At 41.5% G+C, this 20,277-nt stretch overlaps 1 protein-coding gene across 1 annotated transcript in view; it reads left to right on the forward strand.

Annotated features, from left to right (window-relative positions):
- The first annotated feature begins 2,944 nt into the window (after positions 1 to 2,944).
- adamts3 (ADAM metallopeptidase with thrombospondin type 1 motif, 3) overlaps positions 2,945 to 20,277 on the forward strand; it is a 130,184-nt gene continuing 112,851 nt past the window's right edge. The window contains exons 1-3 of the mRNA XM_070904185.1: positions 2,945 to 3,004; positions 3,375 to 3,396; positions 9,830 to 10,263. Coding sequence (XP_070760286.1) covers positions 2,945 to 3,004; positions 3,375 to 3,396; positions 9,830 to 10,263 — 516 coding nt within the window. The remainder of the gene's footprint in view (positions 3,005 to 3,374; positions 3,397 to 9,829; positions 10,264 to 20,277) is intronic.

A 20,277-nucleotide genomic window follows, 5' to 3' on the forward strand; every position in this document is an offset into this window, starting at 1 on the left:
GAGCTGAAACTCTCCAGAGACGCCTGATGGAAACTCGCTGTGTGTTTTTAACAGGTTGATCTAAGTCACTGTTGGTTTTTTTTGTCAGCATGACTCAACAGTTGTTGATACAACTTGATAGCTTAAGTTTGTTGAACTTGTTTTCTTAAGTTCTATCAACTTGTCTCAAGGCAGCAGAAAAACGTTGAACCGGCTTGAAATGTTTTACAGGAGACGTTTCCCCTTAGCCATCGCAAGACCGATTTGCAAACGCAAATTAGTCTCAGACCTCTCCGTCACTTTTTGGATTTCCACGGGGTGTTATCGACGGGCGCCGACCACGATGCCTCTGGACGCGACCTGATGAGACTCGTATACACCGACGACCAATCAGAGCCACGAAACCTGCGACGCGCCGAATGTCAGACTACAGAGACGAGCTGTGAGGGCGTAGAGAAAAACAGAGAAACATACCGTCCAGTTCGGCGGCAGCCATCTTTGTTGTTTACTAAAATGCCCCAACGGCGCTCCTCTGTCAGTCACCGTATAAAACCAAACAACAACAAAGCAAAGATTAGAGATGAAAATGAATACAGATTTGATGATGATTAATCGTCTCACGATCCCTCAGATGTGTCTTACCTGAACGAATCTGTATATAAATGTGGACTAAACTATTTATTATTTAAAGTAGTTAAAATTTAATGCCAATTAAACGCATTAGTTACAGTCTGATTATGGAAAAGTCACAGGAGCCAATTTTCTGCAGAACAAGTACTTTTACTTTTGATACTTTAAGTGCATTCGGATTATACTTGTGTACTTTTACTTAGGCAGGATTTTAAGCAGGACTTGTACTTGCAGTGGAGTGTTTTCATATTGTTCTACTGGTACTTTTACTTAAGTAAAAAGATCTGAATACTTCATACTTCTCAGCAGCCGTTTGAATTCCATCTTGCAGGTTGGAGGTTGTTTTAATGGCACACGCTCCGTTCATGTGAAGCCATTAATATTCATAAATGTCATTGCTATTCAGAGAGTGTGTCGCCCCCCCCCTCCCCAGACTCTTCTTAAATCTGAAGCCAGAGGGAGCGCCGGCATGGAAGAAGACAGAGGCAGAGAGTGTAAGAAGGAGATGTTTTGCTGTCAGTAATGAGACAGAGTACAGTTCATCTTATTGCAAATGATTGCTACCCCCCCCCCCCCCCCCACCCCCCCCGACACCTCCCACCTAACCTGATTTTACATGCAGCTCTCGCCCTCTGGAGCTTTCCAGTCAGCTGAGGGAGGAAATACTCTGCTGCGCTCACAGTCAGATACATGAGAAATGATGTAGCTGAAGGAAGAAATCTTACGAAAGCATCTTTTATCAAACGAAGGCAACTTCTGCAAAATAAAAACAGAGACTTCTTCCAAAAATTATAATGTAATTTTAGTTATTATTAGTATATGTATATATAACTGTTCTCTTCAATAGAGATTCACGTATATTTTATATACAGTGTCTATGTATTGACTTATCATTGCCATTATTATTTGTTCCCAGTTCGCTTGTCGTCATCAGTCTGGGTTGTAGAAGTTGGGTGCCTCTCCTGGTTCTCCTGTCCCACCATGTGTTCAGATGAGGAAGGGTAGGCGTTCTGATTATTATTGCTGCACATTACTATCAGTATTAATATGCACTAGGGCAGTTTACAACATACAGGTTGGGAACTCGCCTAGGGGTCACAATATTGTTAAAGAAATACACAAAATGGTGCTTATTTTGACTTTTATTTTATTTTATACTCGTTTTTTTACTGGTGAAATATTGAATTCTTTCACCTCTTCAGGCCTCTAAAAATCTATCAAATAATCTGCATAACAATCTGGATTTAATTAATGACTAAAATGGGTTTCAACCCATCTTCTCTGTTCGTCCTCTCTTCAATAATGTCAGTGCCGGATTATTTTATTTTATTTCTCATTATAAAAAAATAATTGGAAGGTAAACAAACAGCAGCTGGAGCCTCTGGATCACATCTGATCCACGTCTACGATTGTTTTAGGAATTCAAACAGTGATAATAATCGGTGGTTGAAGACGTTTTTTTCCTTTCCTTAAGTGAAAATACTGGAAAACCGGACAGCTTTGTATGGAAGTATCAACAGTAAAAGTACTCATTCTGCAGTAAAATGGTTCCTGTTTTCAGCTTTGTGAGAAGGAAGAAGTCGGAGAACTTTCTCAACCCATAAAGGAACTTAATGCTTTAGTTTATCCGAAGAACAGCGGACCGGACAGGTATGAGGAGGTAACTATAAAGCTGTGGGATGTAGTGGAGTAGAAGTATAAAGTTTCATAAAATGAAAACACTAAAGTGAAGTACAAGTACTTGAATCTGTAGTTAAGTAGATAACTGTATAACTGAATGTTGAGCCTCCTGTCTCATCCTGTCCTGTCCTGGGATGAGGTTAGGGAGGAGGTGGTTCTTCCTCCTCCTCCTCCTCCTCCTCCTGTCCCTCCATGTGTTCAGGCTCGAGGAGAGGGCAGGGTGACGTCACGCAGGGCTGGTCTTGCCGTTTATTAGCCCGAGGATCCACGAGCCAGGTCGCGAGAGCTCCACACTGCAGCTCTGTCCGGGCCGGCGGCAGAGGGGATGTCCTGCTAACTCCACCACAACTTTCTACAAACTCAGTCAACAGCAAAAAAAAAAAAAGAAAAGAAAAGAAAGAAAGAAAGAAAAAGAAACACTGACTGACAAAAGTGTCGCAACTCGCCTCACTCCAGTTTTAATGAAACTTTCACCACTTTAAAGTGTTTTTTTTTGTTGTTGAGCTGAAGCAGAGGTCTGCACATCCTCCCTGATAACTGCTGAATGAGCCGGGTCACGCTTGCGTAGAGACTTTTTCTTTTTCTGCCCCCTTTATTTTCATTTTTTTGACGTTGGGATAAAGTTTTTTTTTGTCTTTATCATCTAAGACTCGTGATGGCTGTCCTGTCACTAGCGTTACTACTTGTAGGATTTGTGTTGACTGCAGCTGACAAGGTAAGTGTCTGTATCGCTGCTTTTGCTCTCAGACTTGTTGTGCGCAGTATTGAGACTGAAGCCCGTTAATGTGACATTGAGAGAGAAAGGTGGCAGGTTTGTGAGTGTCTGAAGACTTTCAACGCGCACACTGCTTCCTCTGTCAAATACATGTCGACGCTGCAGACGCGTGAGTTTAGTTACATAAGACATGTAAAAGAGGCATTTTTGTGAACTCTTTACAAGCAGCCTACAGGAAAGTGCTGCAGGGCGGTAGTGTTGCTGCTGCTGGACATCTCAGACTCCACGTTATGATTTCCTTCTGGCTTGTACCGCATTTAACGAGCTTTTTGTTTGTTTGTTTGTTTGTTTGTTTGTTTCCCTCCCACAGGCTGGTGAAGTAGATAGAGCGGGTAAGTCCTGTTTTTTTTTATTTATTTATTTATTTTAAATGATAATTTTGTGTTCATCTTGTTAATAATTAGATGCAAGTTGTTAGAAAGTAGATTTTGCTGCAGACAAACTCAGGAGAACAACCTGGCTACACTGGAGATCAAAGTGGGAGGGGAGTTTGTGTGTGAGGAGCTCTGTAATACACCCCCCCCCCCCCACTCTACCCTCCGTTACCCACCATTCCCCCTACACACACACACACACACTTATATTACATGAGCGAGCTGCTTCAAGGGCTTTGTTATACAGGAAAGAAAATTCCACTTCTAAATCCTGCACATCTGTTATCCATTCTGAGGTTAAGAAACAAGTGAGCTGCAACAGCGTCCACGTAGGATCCTTTTACTCCCGCCGTTGTCTTCCGAACACCTCGAGGGCCCTCACGCAGCAACATGACAGCTGCCAGTTGGACCCCGGTGGGCGTCTGTGGTCGCGCCCGTCGCTTGTAGTTTGCCACCATTGGCGCCTCTCAGCCATTATCAGCCTTGTAAAGCAGTTATTTCACCCACTAAGTGTGGTTTCTCTTAAACTTTCACCTGACTTTTCTTCTTCTTCTTCCACAAGTTAAAGTCAGCGGGCCTCATGCAAGAACCACTTGTGAACATATTTTGTTCCAAAAACTTTTCTCCAAAGTTCACGAAGGGTACAGATCCAGTCATGAACAGATTTTATTGGCATATTTTGGCACGAGAACTTACATATATGGCTAAGAGGCCGTTGCCGTCTTGTCAGTGTACCGTTCACTCAATATATCTCTTGACCGCCTTACATCGAAGTCATAGACCACTTTGCTTTAGCGACTTCATGTTATCTTTATTTCAGTCACAGCACGTCGCTGACAGCTATGTTCAAATTAAAGTGTTCCAATTCGTTTGGGTCTCCTAATACAACTACTGACGCTGCTAAATGTGTTATGCTGACGCTCCACGATGTAAAGTTCTTCTTTTTACACCTTGGTAACATTTTTTTTTTTGAGAGCAAAAACCTTCCCTCAAATGGAGCGGGTTCGGCCTCAAGGCAATTTTAGGGGCGTCCATTATGCTAATGGTCACGTACCATGAAAGTCCACCTCCTTATCAGCAGGTGGGCATTCATCAGGTTGTTGAGACAGTTTGGTGAATCTGACTTGGAACACTCGTATAACCTGACAGAAAAATGAAAGAGAGGTTTGGGATAAGTGCAAAACAAAGCAAAACTGGTCAAGTTTACTGGTTAAGTTTCAACTTTTTGTCGCATTCTTAATTGTAATCTAAAGGATTCTTCACACAAAGTGCTTGTCCGATCGTCTGAAACCACCTTTCGGCCGAACTGGTGTCAGAAAATCCAGCAATAATGTCCATTTTGCGCAGCAATTGGCCAGGTGCACAGACTAGTTTTCTCATCTCCTGTAAGCACGGCGCCTCCATCCATCCCGGAGGTCAGCTGGTCTTTGCGGTCTGTTCGCGAGCGTTGGAGTTGAGGTGAAGCATCACTCATTCAGAGTCAGTTCTTTGAGGGCAGCCGGGTGTGTCGGGGCTCTGAAGGCGTCAGTATGCTTCGACTGAAGTGCTTGCCGGATGGATCGTACTGCTTGTAACATTCAGCTGACCCTACACCGCAAACTGAAACTGGCAATCTGAAAGTCTTCGCCGCAGCCACCAAGGTGTGCTGAGGTGTGAAAGCAGAAATGGTTTAAACACATATATCAAGCTCTCGTGCTTCACATTTTGGTGTTTACAATCAACACCACGAATGCCTGAGGAGAGACTGTCTGAAAGTGCGCAGTTATCCCGATTTGTCCAGTTGGTCTCTATGACGACAGGCTTTTTGCCTTCAAGTGTGGCCATTTAGAACGGCTGTAAACACTTTTGCCTTTTAGACATAGTCAGGCAACACATCGTACAAACTGAATTGTCTGACACCTTAAGCTCATGACAAGCGTGTGCAATCATATTCATGGTGATGTGAAAATGATTGGTTTGTTGGTTTTGTCCCCCCCCCCCCCCCACTCCACTGGCTAAAGTCTCTGTGGTGTGTTCAAGCTCACAAGTTTTCATTTTCTCTAAATGAAAGGAGATAATGCCGTCCCACAATTCCTTGTGGCAGCAACATTTAAAGCGACCACGGCAGACCCACGTCAATAACATCCGCGTCACATAATTACGTAGCCTAGCGTTCGTGCACCGCGGTTGTCTTTTCCTGAGTCCTCCTGAATTCTCCTTCACATCTTTCCTTGACCTCATAACGTTTCCCGTCGAGGAAGAGTGTTTAGGAAAAGACATAAGATGTCATTGTTTTGACTATTTGACCGCAGCCCAACATAAAGAGTTTTAGTAAGGCCACCTCAAGCCTCCAGAACATTTTCAATACTCCTTGGCGTAGATTCTCCGAGTTTCTGAACGCCATCCGAAAGATATTCCCTCATTTGGTGTTTTGATGAAGGTGGTGCAGAGTTGCGTAACATGCCGCTCCAAAATATCCCAAATTATCCCAGTGGGATGAGATCTGGTGACTGTGAAGGCCATAGCATATGGTTCACATCATTTTCTTAATCCTCAAACCATTCAGGTACCCTTCATTCTCTATATGGAAGCATGTGCATGCTGAAGCTTCTCCAATCAGGTTATCCGGGTTTTTCCTGGTTTGAAAAGACAAGCTGTTCAAGCAACTTAAAACTTGCTACAGTAAATGTCGGCATTAAGGGTCAGACCCTCACAATCAAAGATCGAGGACGACTTTGGAGAACTGCCATTTAGCACTGATCTCAAGAATAATGCAGATGGAGAAATCCATCATAGCAGAGGCAGAGTGACCAATCTTTCCACTCACAGTAGCAGAAAATAGACTGGCTGCACTCGTATGAAGGGACGACACTTTTTATTTTTGCTCTTTGTCTGCACAAACAAGCCCGCAAACTTTTGCTGAATGGGTATTTATTGAGGGCACGGAGGTCATGGAAACCAGACATGCCTTTAATCAATCAGTACATTTTTATTTCATTCAATTTAATAGAGCAATTCACCTTCTTTCAGACCATATTTGATAAAAAGAAAAAAGAAAATAACAATGATAATGATAATACAAGAAAAAGAGATAAAGGAAATAAAGAGAAGTACACACATCTGCATCTGCACGTCATAGTTCAGGAGTCATGAGCTCATATAAACGACCACATGGTGGCGCCATCCGCACCAAAAAAGGTAATCTCGTATTCTTCGGCCAATGGCGTTCCACCAAATGTCTCCAACAAACAAGCAAACAAACACATGAACTTAAGGGCCGATGGCTCCCAAGCATATATTGGCAAATTCTTTATTTGGAATAACGCCTTGAGATGTACCATCTTGTTTTCAAAGGGGGTTTCTCAACGACACTAAAACAATATGGGCACAATCAGACAAAACATTTAACAAAAAACACAATAATTAAACAATACCAAATGTGACAAACAAACAAACAAACTAAAAAACAAAACAACAACAATAAATATCAAATTATAAGACATACAAAATCAGGAGCAGAGCATGAAAATGGATCAAACTTTCATAGATTAGAAGTAAAAGTATTGATAGCATTAAGTAACAAAAGTTAGCATCTCAATCCACAGTCCAATATTTGCAGCTCAGTTCTTACTTGCGTCAACTTGTTCCCTCAAAACTTTAAGGTCTTTTCAAAGTGAATGTTCCTTTAAATGTCAGGCTCTCATAAGAATACGCTCTATACTTAAATGACCAGCACTGAAAATGAATTTGAGGCATGCGGTTTTTCTCTAAATTTCCTCTAATCCCATTTCATTTGCTAACGTCGGCCTGGACTTTTATGGATTAGCAGGTCGTAAAAGAATTCATAGGCCTTGAAATCATATTTCTCCGTCTGACGTTCTACATGAACACGCTGTTATCTTCCAACCTAAGCTCAGTTTTTGTTAGTTATTATTATGTATTGAGCTTTTTAAAGAAGTAACCCTTCAGAGGAATAGAGAGCCATTTTCCACACAACAACGGGGGAACAGTAAAGTTGGTGACCTTGCTGAGGAGGTGGAGGTGTGCAGCCTGTTGCCTGTAACTTTTCATCAGCTGACGGTGGCTGTTCCCTCTGTTTCCGTTACTCCCTCACAGAAATCTTAAATGAAAATTACGAAAATGACTTTTTGTGGATGTGTTTCTGAAGAATGATCGCGGCCGGTGCTAACCACAGTGACGCATTGCTTTTCCTGTGGCTACTTCACAATAAGAGCCACCCCGTGATTTGCCAGTTGAACGCTTTTAATGTGAAGCAGCAGCTGTAGGAAGTGACTTGATACACCTCTGACATGGTGTAAAGAGTGCGAACAGTAAATTGTTAAACTGTTATCAGTGACATAAAGTTGTGCTGGAGGTTGGCAATATGCATCAGTGCGGGAATGGCGGACTCCACCACTACTGGTAAAAACTGCTAAATAGAGAGATAACTAGTGAATGTGAATGCATTCATTGGCCAACTATAAATAGTATAAAAAATGGATTTGATTTCATGTAAATCTTAAGAATTATAATGTAAATAAATGGTAACTGAAGATGTTTTTTCTTAATTGTCTTATTTTGTCGTGAATATTTAATGATGTATAGACATAAGATTTATAGAATAAAGTTTTCAGGGACTTCAGGGAAAAGATCAAAATGCACCTGCGTTGTAGGTCTGAATAAAGTAGAAGAACATACAGAAATCTGCTCTTTTTCATCCTCTAAGTAGGAGAAATGTCTCTTGAGATTAGACCCGGGCCTCCTGAGGATTAAGCAGTGAAACCCCGCTCTTCAAATACTCACTAATGAACGGAGCTAATTCTTGGCTCCTCTTTGACCCATGGCTCCATAACTTCTTCATCCCTTAGAGATTTGTCACACCAGCTTTCTTGCAAAAAGCAAACTGGGGAAATATGTAATACTTTATCTAAACTTGCATCAGTCCCACACAACGGCTTCACGTGTCGGTATCAAACAACTAACTCCGTGTTTGCAGAAAGACTAAAGTTAACAGGTTGTAACTGTGAGGTATTTGACCTGTAAAAAGGGCCTTTCATGCTTTTGCATGTTCAGAAACAGACACGTGCCTGCAGTTTGCTTTGGTTGTTGAGTTATGACAAAAGTGTTAAGTTTGCACAGATATGGAAACATTGAGCAAAGTCAGTGTGATCGGGCTGCTTACACCCCTCAAGGCTTAATGTGGCATTTATCAGTTTATCATCAAATTGGCTGTATGATATCTGCATGTTTCTTCTTCTTCTTCTTTCTTCTTTTTTTTTTTTTACATCACATTTGTCCAGAGGACGCAACACTATGATTTGTAAAGCATGTCATTTCCTCAGACGTGTAATTTTAGTTTCACCATTGACACCTGTTTGAATGTCTTCTAGTCAAAACATACAAGATGATTACAAGGTTTCGATATTCATGGTACATTTTTTTTCCCCAACCAAAAAACCAACCAAAGATTTTTTGTTTGCCATTGCGCACATTTGAAAAAGCAAACCACGTCTGGGTGGAAATTTCCTTTTAAGGCCCACAGATTTCCTTGTACAATTGAGTTGACCACAAATTAGCCAACCAACGAGGGCCCGACGAGTATAGGATGCATATTTTTGTGTGTTAGGTATTTATCTTGGACATGTTAATGGCAGCAACGGCTTCTCAAGAACTCCTGGAAGGTTTTTCTTTATGCTGTCTAGCTGAAATGCTTCAGCCTGCAGGTCTAAAAGCATCAGGGTTTAAAAGAGAGAGGTTTGGCCATGTATAGAACGATGGTAGCACAGAGAAATCACAGCCTCCTCATTCATTTCAATGAGCAATGGACTGGCACAACATGGGAGTCATTACAAAGAAATGCAGGCTCGTCAATCCAATCAATGTCCACTGTACTAGCCAATCAAACTCCATCAAGGCAGAGCAGCAAACTAACTCTGCCATGATAGCGTTGCAGCTTTGTTAAATCCAAATCCTGCCTCTAAGGAGAATTAACTCCTGTGCATCTTAAAGATGATCTTTAATGATGATAAGGATGATAGTGATGTTGATGTTAGCAATAACATGGACTACAGCCTCGGGGAAAGACCTGACGTTAGATCTCGTGCTTTAATAAATCAGTTGATACAAACTTCATCATAAGTAATTAATTGGCAAAAATAGCAGAACAAAACATTCCAGCTTCTCAGACGTGAGGATCTGCTGCTTTTCTTTGGTTTTGTATCATTTTGATTTAAATGTCATTGGGTTTTGGACTGTTGCTCAGACTCTGGAAGCTTGTGATGATTCTTTCTACTATTTTTTTGACAGTTTCAAAGTTTAAACAAAATGTTTAATAAGAAAATAGATGTTGCACTTCCTGGTGCCTTGGGGGGGGGGGAAATAAAGGTCTCATTGTCATTGTGTTGCCTTACAGACCAGCTGAGGAGCCGGCTGAAGGAATACGGCCTCGTCACTCCCTTCAGCACCGACTCTCATGGACACTACCTGTCACACCTGCTCTCTGCCACTCACAAGCAGCGCGTCAAGAGGGAGGTGTTTTCGACTGGTGAATCTGAACAGAAACTTTTCTTCAACATCTCCGCCTTCGGGAAGGAGTTCCACCTCCGCCTGCGCCCAAACTACCGGCTGGTGGCTCCGGGGGCGATGGTGGAGTGGCACGATGAGGTCCGAGGCATCGGGAACGCCAGCGACAGCGTGGGTGACGATGCAGGCTCCAACCAGACTGAACCCACCAGCGGGACGGAGAGGATACTGCATCGTGAGCTGCTAAAGACAGACTGCACCTTTATCGGCGACATCACAGACGTCCCCGGGGCCGCGGTTGCCATAAACAACTGTGACGGACTGGTAAGTCCTCCTCACCCATAAAGCTCCTTAGTCCCCCACCCCGTCAAACCCTGTCTTTTCATTACAAAAGTGGCGTGACCTTATCAACTGACACTAATGGATTTAAGATGTCCGTAACTCCTGAGTTTAGCCTTTATTTACGTCAGCACTCGACATTTTTACAGCACATTGTTCTCGGAGATATTCTTCAGGCGGGCAGACGGAATAGCTTTTTGTGCAGAAGTTTGTGACGGGTGAGTGGCCATCCATTGCACCCACAAACCCAACGGATTTTCCCCCCAACCTCTTCCCAACATAAAACACGAGTTCCCTTTGTGCTCCACAAAAGTCTGCAGACCTATCCTCCCCATCACCCCTCATAAAACACTTGAGTAGTAATTGGGGAATGACCTGGGCCAGAATCTCTTAGGGGAGGCCAACGAAACATCTCTGCATTCAAGGAAAAGACTCAGTTAGCCAAGACCTTCAAATTAAGTTCTCTTGCTGAAACGCTGTAGACGCAACACAAAGGATGTACTGTAACTCATGACACCTGATAGGCATTCATGTTAAAAAGATAAAGCTGGGGGTTATTTTATCTTTTGATTATTAACTGCAGGAAACAACGACCAATTTATCCAACTAAGGAGTACTCTCTGGAGAAAGATATTGCTCTGTTTTGTGATGGTTATTCCCAAAGAGCAAACAGGTTCGCTGCTCCTGTGCTGGATTTCAGGGAAAAAAAAGGTCAGATTTGTAATAAAAAATAAGACGGTCACTTGGTGAATTTAATTTACAGCTCCAGTGAAATTTTTAGCCACACAATGACAGTCGGGCCACCACTTTACACCAGACTACAATATCTGAAAGACTATTGGATGGATTGCTATGTTTGATGTGCTTTTGTACAGACGTTTCGTGGTTCCCAGAGGTTGAATCCTACTGACTTTGGTGATACTCTGACTCTTCATGTTCCACCACCAGCAGGCCAAATTCATCACTTATCCAGTGAAATATCTCCACATGTACCAGATGGATAGGCACAAAATTCTGTACAGACATTCATGGTTCTCAAACGATGAGTCCTACTTGGTGATTTTCTCTGCTGCCTCCAGCAGGTCGACATATTTGGGTTTGAGTGAAATATCTCAGCAACTATTTGATGAATTGCCATTTAATTTGATACGTACATTCACGTTGCCTGCAGGATAAATTGCCCATGAGTTCCTCTGAACATCTGACTTTTCATCTAGCCCCATTATCAGGTCAAAAATTCAGTTTTTCAACATGTTAGCATTGTCACTGTGAGCATGTTAGCTGACGTTAGCATTTAGTTTAAAGCACCGCTGTGACTGAGTACAGCCTCACAGCGATGTTGCCTTTTTAATAATTTTGGACGACGGTGGAGGTTTTTAAGGCATGAAGACACGAGCTGCGACCGGCTGTGGCTGCTCAGGCAGGACTTGGCGGGATGAATTCATTGTTGGTTTTGTTCTTGGGGAGAATTTTTGATTGTAATAAAAAGACACAAGCCTTTACTTCATCTGTTCAACTACTAGCTGTAACAGACTACTGGAGTTTAGGATTGCACTGGTGCTGCTTTTGTAAAGCTGCAACATCAAGTGCAGCCTTCACTGCTGCATACCAAAAGGCAGCACCTCTGGAAGCAGTCCCCTTCACTTGAAAGAGTGACACGTGGATATGATGATAGTGAGCGAGAGCCTCTTTAACTTAAATCACTGTGAAACATGAATGAACAGCCTGCGTGTGTGTGTGTGTGTGTGTCCTCCGGAAAAAGGTGCTCTGCAGGGGTTCACTTTATTCTCTCCACAGTACAACTCTTGTATCAAGGCAGCACATGTAGACAGAGATTCTCACAGGCAGGCGTGGGAGTGAGAGGTTTTGACAGTGACCTGTGTTTTCTTTCCTTTTTTTTCATGAAAAATGGGCTGACTGCCCTGGAAAATTTAAACAAGTTGATTCACAAGAAGTCAAGTGTTTTGGGTTTTGCATGAAACTTGAGTGTACCATCATATGATGTCATAAAAACAACATGTAGTGTGTCTCTTCCCAGATGGAGGCTGAAATAAGAGTTCCTGACGACATAAGACGACTGCTTTCACTGTTGATGGAACAGAAATTTAAATTTAAAAAGGAAGACAACACTTGTTAAACAGTTGAGCACAATTAAATCGATAAAGTTAAACACTGCCTGAAAACATATTACGCGTATTTAAGAGCCATTTGAAACCTTTAATCACAATTTCTTCAATAACTAAATCGTATTTTTAAATGCTGCTGAAATGTGTGGCACTTAACACCGCACATTATCCTACGAAACATGACAACAGCTCATTAAATAAAAGTTAACAAATAACATTTAGAATAAAAATAAACCCCCGGCAAGTGGCATTGTTAATAAAATATTAATTATTAGTTTAACCGAGGGTAGAACGTTTCACCGACTAATGGTGTGCATCCCTACAATGGAGGAAATCACACTTTATTTTTAACTGCAGACCCTCCTGGCATTGTAAATGGCTATAATAGTGATGATAATTATATATGATCATATTACATAATACTATTCGAAACAGAGGTTATAGTGCTTTTATACATAAAAGGAAAATCAATTAATTCCATCCAGATAATTGCCCTTCCCAGCTAATAGGAGCCACAGTAAATGCACCTGAAACGCCTGTCTGTGATAAATAGTATTAAAAGGAGTTCATAAGTTTATAAGCTCTCCAGGAAGCTGTTGCACTATAAGATCTGCAAGAAAACACTTTTCTGCTTCCTCCATCTGAAACTAAATATAAAAACTAGATCTGAAACACTTCTTTAAACCCACCCGACAATCAGAAGGTGTGAAAACAGGTTTGGAGTGAGGCAGGAATAACGACAGTGGCTTCAGTCCAAATGACAGATGACTACATTTTTTTCTTTAAAGATCTCATGAAACAGGCTCTTTAACTTCCTGATAAAACATCTTCAGTCATGACCTCATGCTATATTGGTTGTTTTGACCGAGCTAAAGTCTAAAACCCAAAGATATTCAGTTTACTACTAAGAAAACCAGCAAATATTCACATTTAAGATGATGAAACCAGTGAATTGTTGCCATTATCAAAATGTTCGAATTTTCTGTCAATTAATCATCAAATATTTCAGCTAAAACGTTTTAAATATCCCATATTTAATATGAAATCACACAGCTTTTCTGTCTATAACAAACTGTACATCATTGGCTTTCACTTTAGATTGATGCCTCTATGTCTATTAAAATATTCTTGTGATGTTTAACGTCTGACAGGCAGCTCTGCAGAGAAGCAATTAAAGGACATTTTGTTTTTCCAAGTTATATATAGAATCAGAATCACATCTTGCAGCATGACTCACGCAACTCAGTTATTAAATCTTTTTTTCTTTTGCCCCCAGAGGAGATTTAATACAACATGAATATCTATCAGCGTATTGATTTTTATCTTTGCACACCAAAGGAGCTTATGTGTCTGTCACAGTATCATCAGGAAGCATCACGCTCACACACACTGAACCAAGTGTAGCAGCAGAAAACTACAATGAAACTACAGCCATTATTTAAAAAAATAAAAATGTAAAAATAGAATAAAAGCGTTTGTTTTTATATATTTGTGGAAACACAGACAGGCAGAGTTGCTAGCGTGGCAGCTGCTAACGCCTAGCGTAGCCTACAAACACGATACCAGATGTTTTGTTTTCAACAAATCCACAAAGCGTTACTATCATCAACCATGAGTGATTTAAGCTGTCTCTGCCTCTACAACATTTGGGAGGACCCGTTGTGCCCTTATGTTTGTGTTCCACTCAGAAAGTGGAAGCTAGTTAGCCTAGCTCGCTAATGTTAGCGCTCAAACCTATGCTCCCTGTCCCTTAGGACCCATTGTGCTGTTAATTTTGGAATCCACTTGCTACACTTAATGTCGTGTTTGTCTCACATTATAAATAAATAACGTAAAGACGGATGTCCAGCCCCATTTGTGACTTCAGTACTCGGCGCGTTACTCCGTGATTCGGTCACATAGTTTCCTTTACCCAACTTTTTATGTAAAAATCACAATAGTTTTGACCTGTTATACAGCTGCAGGTTACTTTATCAAAGCTATTTGTCCCTGATCCCACAGAGGTCTACTGTTTGCCCGGGTCACACCAGAAAGCGGCACAGCAAAATAAATCTGCATGTCAGTAGCTTGGTGACGTAGTGACTACTGTCAGGACTAGTTGCCAAAATGCCGTTGCTGACGAGCTAACCGCTAACACGCTAGCTAGCTCTGTACTGGGCTGTTTTCTGCCCCTGGTGTCGGGGTTGTACATCATTCGATTCAGTTGAGTTTTATTGAAGAAGTAAAAAGCTTGTTAATAGTGAAGGGCTTGGCAACTGCTTGTTAACTGTCAGTTAGCAAGCTTGTGAGCTTGTGAGCTCATGGGACAATATGTTGGCGTAGTTTTTTCTTTAAGATGTATTTGCATTTATTTACTGTTAAAGCAAAATTCTGTCTCCGTCACTGCTTGGTGTAATATTTCAACGGCAAAGCCACTGACAGTGAACTGACAGTGCTTACGATACATGCAAGATAAGATTGATTGAAAGATAATATCAAAGCAGTCCGCCGACTTTACTAATTTCTTTCTGAACGGCAGCGTCCCTGTGTGAACTCCTGAATATAATCTCTTAAAATAGTACAACGTCAGTGTGAAGCGCATGTCCGAAACAAAGATAATGCCAGTCTGACCTTTAAGTCACTCCTCTGCACTGCAGGATTTGGCCATTTCCTTTGATTGGAGCAGGAGGAAGCGGTTCATCACTTGGGCAGATTCAGTCTCTCCAAGACATTTATAGTTGAACCTCGCAGGAGATTCAGGCCTGAGAGGGGGGCCACACAGGATGTGAGAGTTTTGCTTTGTAAATACTGTTGTGGCAGGATGTCACTTTGAAGACGCCAGCAGCCATCAAAGCTCAGTCTCTATGGCCAGTGGAAGGCTGATTTGAAAAGACTGCTGCTTCATACAACACTGTATGATATCACGCTATAGTGTACCATACTATTATTTAATTATTAAAGACAAAACTACTAAATCTGGGGGAAGGTTCGTTTAATCTGACCTGACACCTGAAGTGTTATTTATCAGTGAAAACCAAAAGGATTGTACCACACTATGCTGATAAAATCCAGGAATTTATTAGTGCTTGTTTTTATTGTAAAACGTCATAAAAAAATCTTGGCAAATTATGAAAGTAATGTTGACACCATATTCAAGAGAGAGAGTGGCACACAGTCAGCAGCTCATTTGTTCTTTTTCTCCCAATCTTTCTTGTCGCTTTGTCCGACCGGAAGTATTTTCTAAGCTGTCAACATCACAAGAGGACCTCATTTACTGTGAACTGCTGTGACCAGTGCCAGCATTTTTTGGTTTAAAACAAATAAGAAGTATTAATAATGCAAAAATCCAGCTTAAGTCTTTTAAAATACTATTGGCAGCTCAAATACTATGCAGTGTAGCCATTTCTTATTTTTATACTTATTTAAAAGGGACTCTGGGAAATTCTTTCTTCACTTTCTATTACTGGAAGTATTTTCTGAGCTGTCAACATCAGAAGAGATGATCAGATCAGTGCCCTGTTGTGGCAGGAAGTAGCACATTTTGGATGTTATGGGACATAAAATCTGCCTTTTAAAGAAAATTGGCCATGTTTGGTGGAAAATCTGTGAAAACCTAAAGGACTATACAAAACTCAATGAGGTAAAACGCGGGTCACATCTGATTAAAACCCACTGCTGGCACCTCAAACACTCAAACAGGTTTAATGGGCTCACTGTCAACACCTCATTCATGCTTTTTCTCTTCACTCTATTTCTGGAGGCAAATTAGGAGGGCTCCATTTACTGTAAACTGTTTTGGGACATGAAATTATGTTATTTTTTGGTAAATCAGTGAAAACCAAAAATGTATTAGCCTACACTGTACTATTGTACTATACAATCCTAAATATTTTATACATATATATATATATACACAGTGGGGTCCAAAAGTCTGAGACCACATTGAAAATCTCAAATATTGTCATGTAAACCTGGAAATAATCACAAAGTTTGAGGATTCAGAAACATTTAACTCCAATCTGTGAATGTCCTGTCAAACGCAGGCTGTCTTGTAGTGGTCTCAAGAGGACGAGTAGCAGTTTCTAAACCCTCTCTCAAGCGTTTGGCCTTGTTTCCCCTTTTGACAGTCTTGCGTTCTTTGTTCAGCAGATTCTGTGATTAAGTTGCTTTTTTTTTATGTATCAGCAAACTGAGCTTGATGTATTGATCTTCTGATGCTCTGTGGTCACTTTTGGTTTGCCTGATTGTTCTTTGGATACAACTGACCCTGTTTCTGCAAAGCGTTTTAGAGTTCCATGCACTGCCCCCCTTAGAAACCTTTAGTCTGGCCGTGATTTGACACTGAGAAAGCCCCTCTTTGCTCAGAATAACAATATGACTTCTGACACAATGCTACTTAGTAAGCAATGATCTGTTACCCATATTTATAACAGATGAACACTGGCTGCTAGCAGAGTTACTTGAACCAGCCTCCGACGAGTAGATCAAATCCACCTGAGTGTCGTCTGAACGCATGCTTCGATGGAAGGGATACAACTCAAAGAAATCTGACCTTTTGTACGAAGGAGCTACGTTGGTCAATGCCACAAATTTGCTTAAATAGGATTGCTGACCTAAAAATAGTGCAGAATCAAAATATTTGAGATTTTCAGTGTGGTCTCAGACCTTTACAGCTTGGTCGACCGGCTGCTGTAATGCAGAGCGTGATCATCTTTTCTCTTCACATTGTTTGCAGCTTAAACGCAGAGCACGCAGGACCACATAACTCGAGATCAAACACTCACCAAACCAGCGGTTGCTGATGAAAAAGCCTGTCGTTGAGGGCCAGTGCTCTTTGATCTCAAGTGGTAGCCCTAGCCCTCGCTAGGTGTGTGTTTTACTGTTTCTTAATTATAGCCAGGCTGCTGTCTGGAAGTCTTTACTGGAGCAGGCAGGCAGGCAGGCAGCTTGACTGCTAAATGCTTATGAGGCAGATACTTCCTCTGCTCCAGCGTGGGGGTGAAGCGAGGGTGATCTTTGCCGGCCTGTGTGGGAGACGGCCTTCACGTTGCATGCATGTCAGAGAAACCAGGGAGAGGGGTGTCTTGATAAGAGCAAATGAAATATATCAACGCTTTCTTTAGTCTTTCAGTCGAATGTGGGGGGGCAGACACAAATCCTTCGGGGTCACAGCAGAGGGCACATTCAAATGTGGTGCAAAGCAGAGTCTGTCAGCCCATTAGCCCATTTATTTCTCATGTTCACTTCAAAGATTTATGATAATGATTTCACTTCAAGACCTGAATCATTTTCCAACTCATTACCAGACTTAAGGCTCTACATTTTAAAAGTTTTGACTTCTTGAGCAGAGGAAGCCGGTACAGTCACCCTAACTATGAGACAAGCTATTATGTTTATTTATATTTCACAAATCTGGCTCCTATTAACCCTTTAACACCCTTGACTATTCTTGAACCTGCACACTGGTTCTCAGAAGTCCATCGGACCAGATTCAATCAGCTGAAGGTCTGAGGACCAAAACGTCGTAACTAAAACGAGTACAAGGGGTCGACAGTGTGCAGGAGTTTTCGCAGAGTTAATGGTGTTGATGAGACTCTCTGGAGTGCAGGAACTTTGTTGTGGATTCATTTGAACATAAACTTTTCAAGAATTGGTTACACTGGATGGACTGCCAGATTGCTTTACAGGTATGGAGATGGCATCTTCTTATGGTGGCCAAACACTTAAGCCTTTCCAAATGGGAGGATTTGATGCTTTTCTTTGTCTTATATGATTATAAACTTAATATTTGTGGGCTTGGATAAAACAAGGGGGAAAAATACTTTATTTAAGACATTTTAAGTGGCTTTTTTTCCCTTTAACAATAATTGAGTTTGAAAATCTCTGATATTTACATGAAAAGGAGGAATGCTGGTGTTTAGGTCTCGACTGAAATGAAAGTCCTGATCTCAGCAGCAGACAGTCTTGTTTGTGAAACACTGCAGCCGTGTGTCTCTGACGCTCTTTGGTATTTTTAATGTGTGGACCTTTTCGTGCAGATCGATTAGACTGATAAAGATCCAAAAACTTACAACCCTGAACCCATTTTCTGTCTCCTGTGCATGTGAAGATGAAAGAGCAGACATACAAGCTGGTGTTGAGCTGAAATCTTTAAAAAACGTGGGGCTGTCTTTTCAACTTTTTTCACTGTCTTTGGAAACATGAAGGCATTTGCTTCCGGATATAATGACAGTGTTTGATACTTGAAACACACCTGGTCTGTATGGAGGGTTTTTGTGAAAGGACGGTAGATTTAAAAGTACAGTACGGCCATCGTAAACAGTCAGACGGAGGGACGTTGATGAAACATACAGCACGTGGCTCTTTAAGAGCAAACAACGAAGGAATGCGAGTGACCTCGAGATGTCAGGAGTGGATGTATGCTGTATCGTTCCCATCTTCTTCCTCCCCCAACAAGACTCTGGCCTCTCCTCATGTACACTCGGGTGCTCCCGGGGTTCCCTTGTCACAGAGTTGATGGTTCACATACTGCAGATGTTTTATTGTGGAGTCGTTACCCTGAAAGGAAAAGAGGGGAAGTTTCTCACGTCTGATGTATTTTTGGACTTAGGCACTAAAGTCTGCGTCTGTTTTCTGTCCAGCCGTGCGGAGCAGGGAAGATGATCGAGGAATAAAAGTTAATGATCTGTTTCTCAAACTGATTTGAGATGAGTATCTCCCTCACGCTGTTATAAATGACAAGAACGGTAATGGAGCCCCAGGCCTCTAAAACATTCAAACTTTTAATTTCCCTCCCAGCCTTCTGAGGCAAACGTTGAAATATGTTCAGCCACCAGTGAGCTTGAGTTTAGCTTTTAAATTGATGCAGCTGGAGCTGATTTGTTGTTTTGGATGACTCTTAATGTGTCCTCGAGGATATAAGACACGTATTTACTCGCAGTGATGTTGAAATGAAACCCTTGCAGATTAGAAGTAACTGTACGACTCATTTCACTTCTGGTGTGAGTTTTGAATTAAGCATTAAGATGGATCCTAAACACCACTTAAGTCATCTGCTTAGCTCTGCTGGCGGAAAGGCTGTAGAGATGGCAATGACTGTCCACAACTTTGGTAATATATGAAATATTTCAACAATGATTAGATGGATGAAATTTGGTGCAGACGTTCATGGTTGCCAGAGGATGAATCCTCACTTTTCCACCATGAGGTTGACATTTGTGCTTTTGAGTGAAATGTCTCGACAACTGCTGGATGGGTTGCCAAGATATTTGGTGCACACATTCATGCCCCCCTCAGGATAAAGTGTAATAACTTTGGTGCTCCTCTGACTTTTCTTCTAGCGCCACCATCTGTTCAAATGTGTCCAATACTTCAGTTTAAGGCCAAATACCTGCAAAACGAATGACATTCCCATCAGCCTTAGCTGTACTTTGTGCTTAATTAGCAAATGTTAGCATGTTAACGCGCTAAACTAAGACGGTGAACATGGTAAACCTGCTAAACGTCGGCTTGTTAGCATGCAGACATTAGCATATAGCTCAAAGCACCTTTGTACGGCCTCACGAAGCTACATGCATGGCTTTAGACTGTTGGTCTTGTTATGTAATGCTTTCATGTTATGTTTGCTGGGCTTTACTGAGAAAGTTGATTTGTTGTAGCTCATTATTTATTGTATTGAGCTGTTGAAAACACTTAACACAGCTGAAGCAGAGTTTGGTGGTATGTGAGATTAAGGACATTTGTAAACTGGTGACATTACATCCCTTAACACCTCTGCTTGTACTGGGCCATTGTGGCTTATGTTGTATTGGATTTACAGGATTTTTGCATCAGTGTGATGAAGTACCTTGATTTGTCAGGTATTTAATTCACTGAATCAGCCAAAATCACACAT

This window comes from Enoplosus armatus, chromosome 4 (genome assembly GCF_043641665.1).
Source record: "Enoplosus armatus isolate fEnoArm2 chromosome 4, fEnoArm2.hap1, whole genome shotgun sequence".
NCBI lineage: Eukaryota > Metazoa > Chordata > Actinopteri > Centrarchiformes > Enoplosidae > Enoplosus > Enoplosus armatus.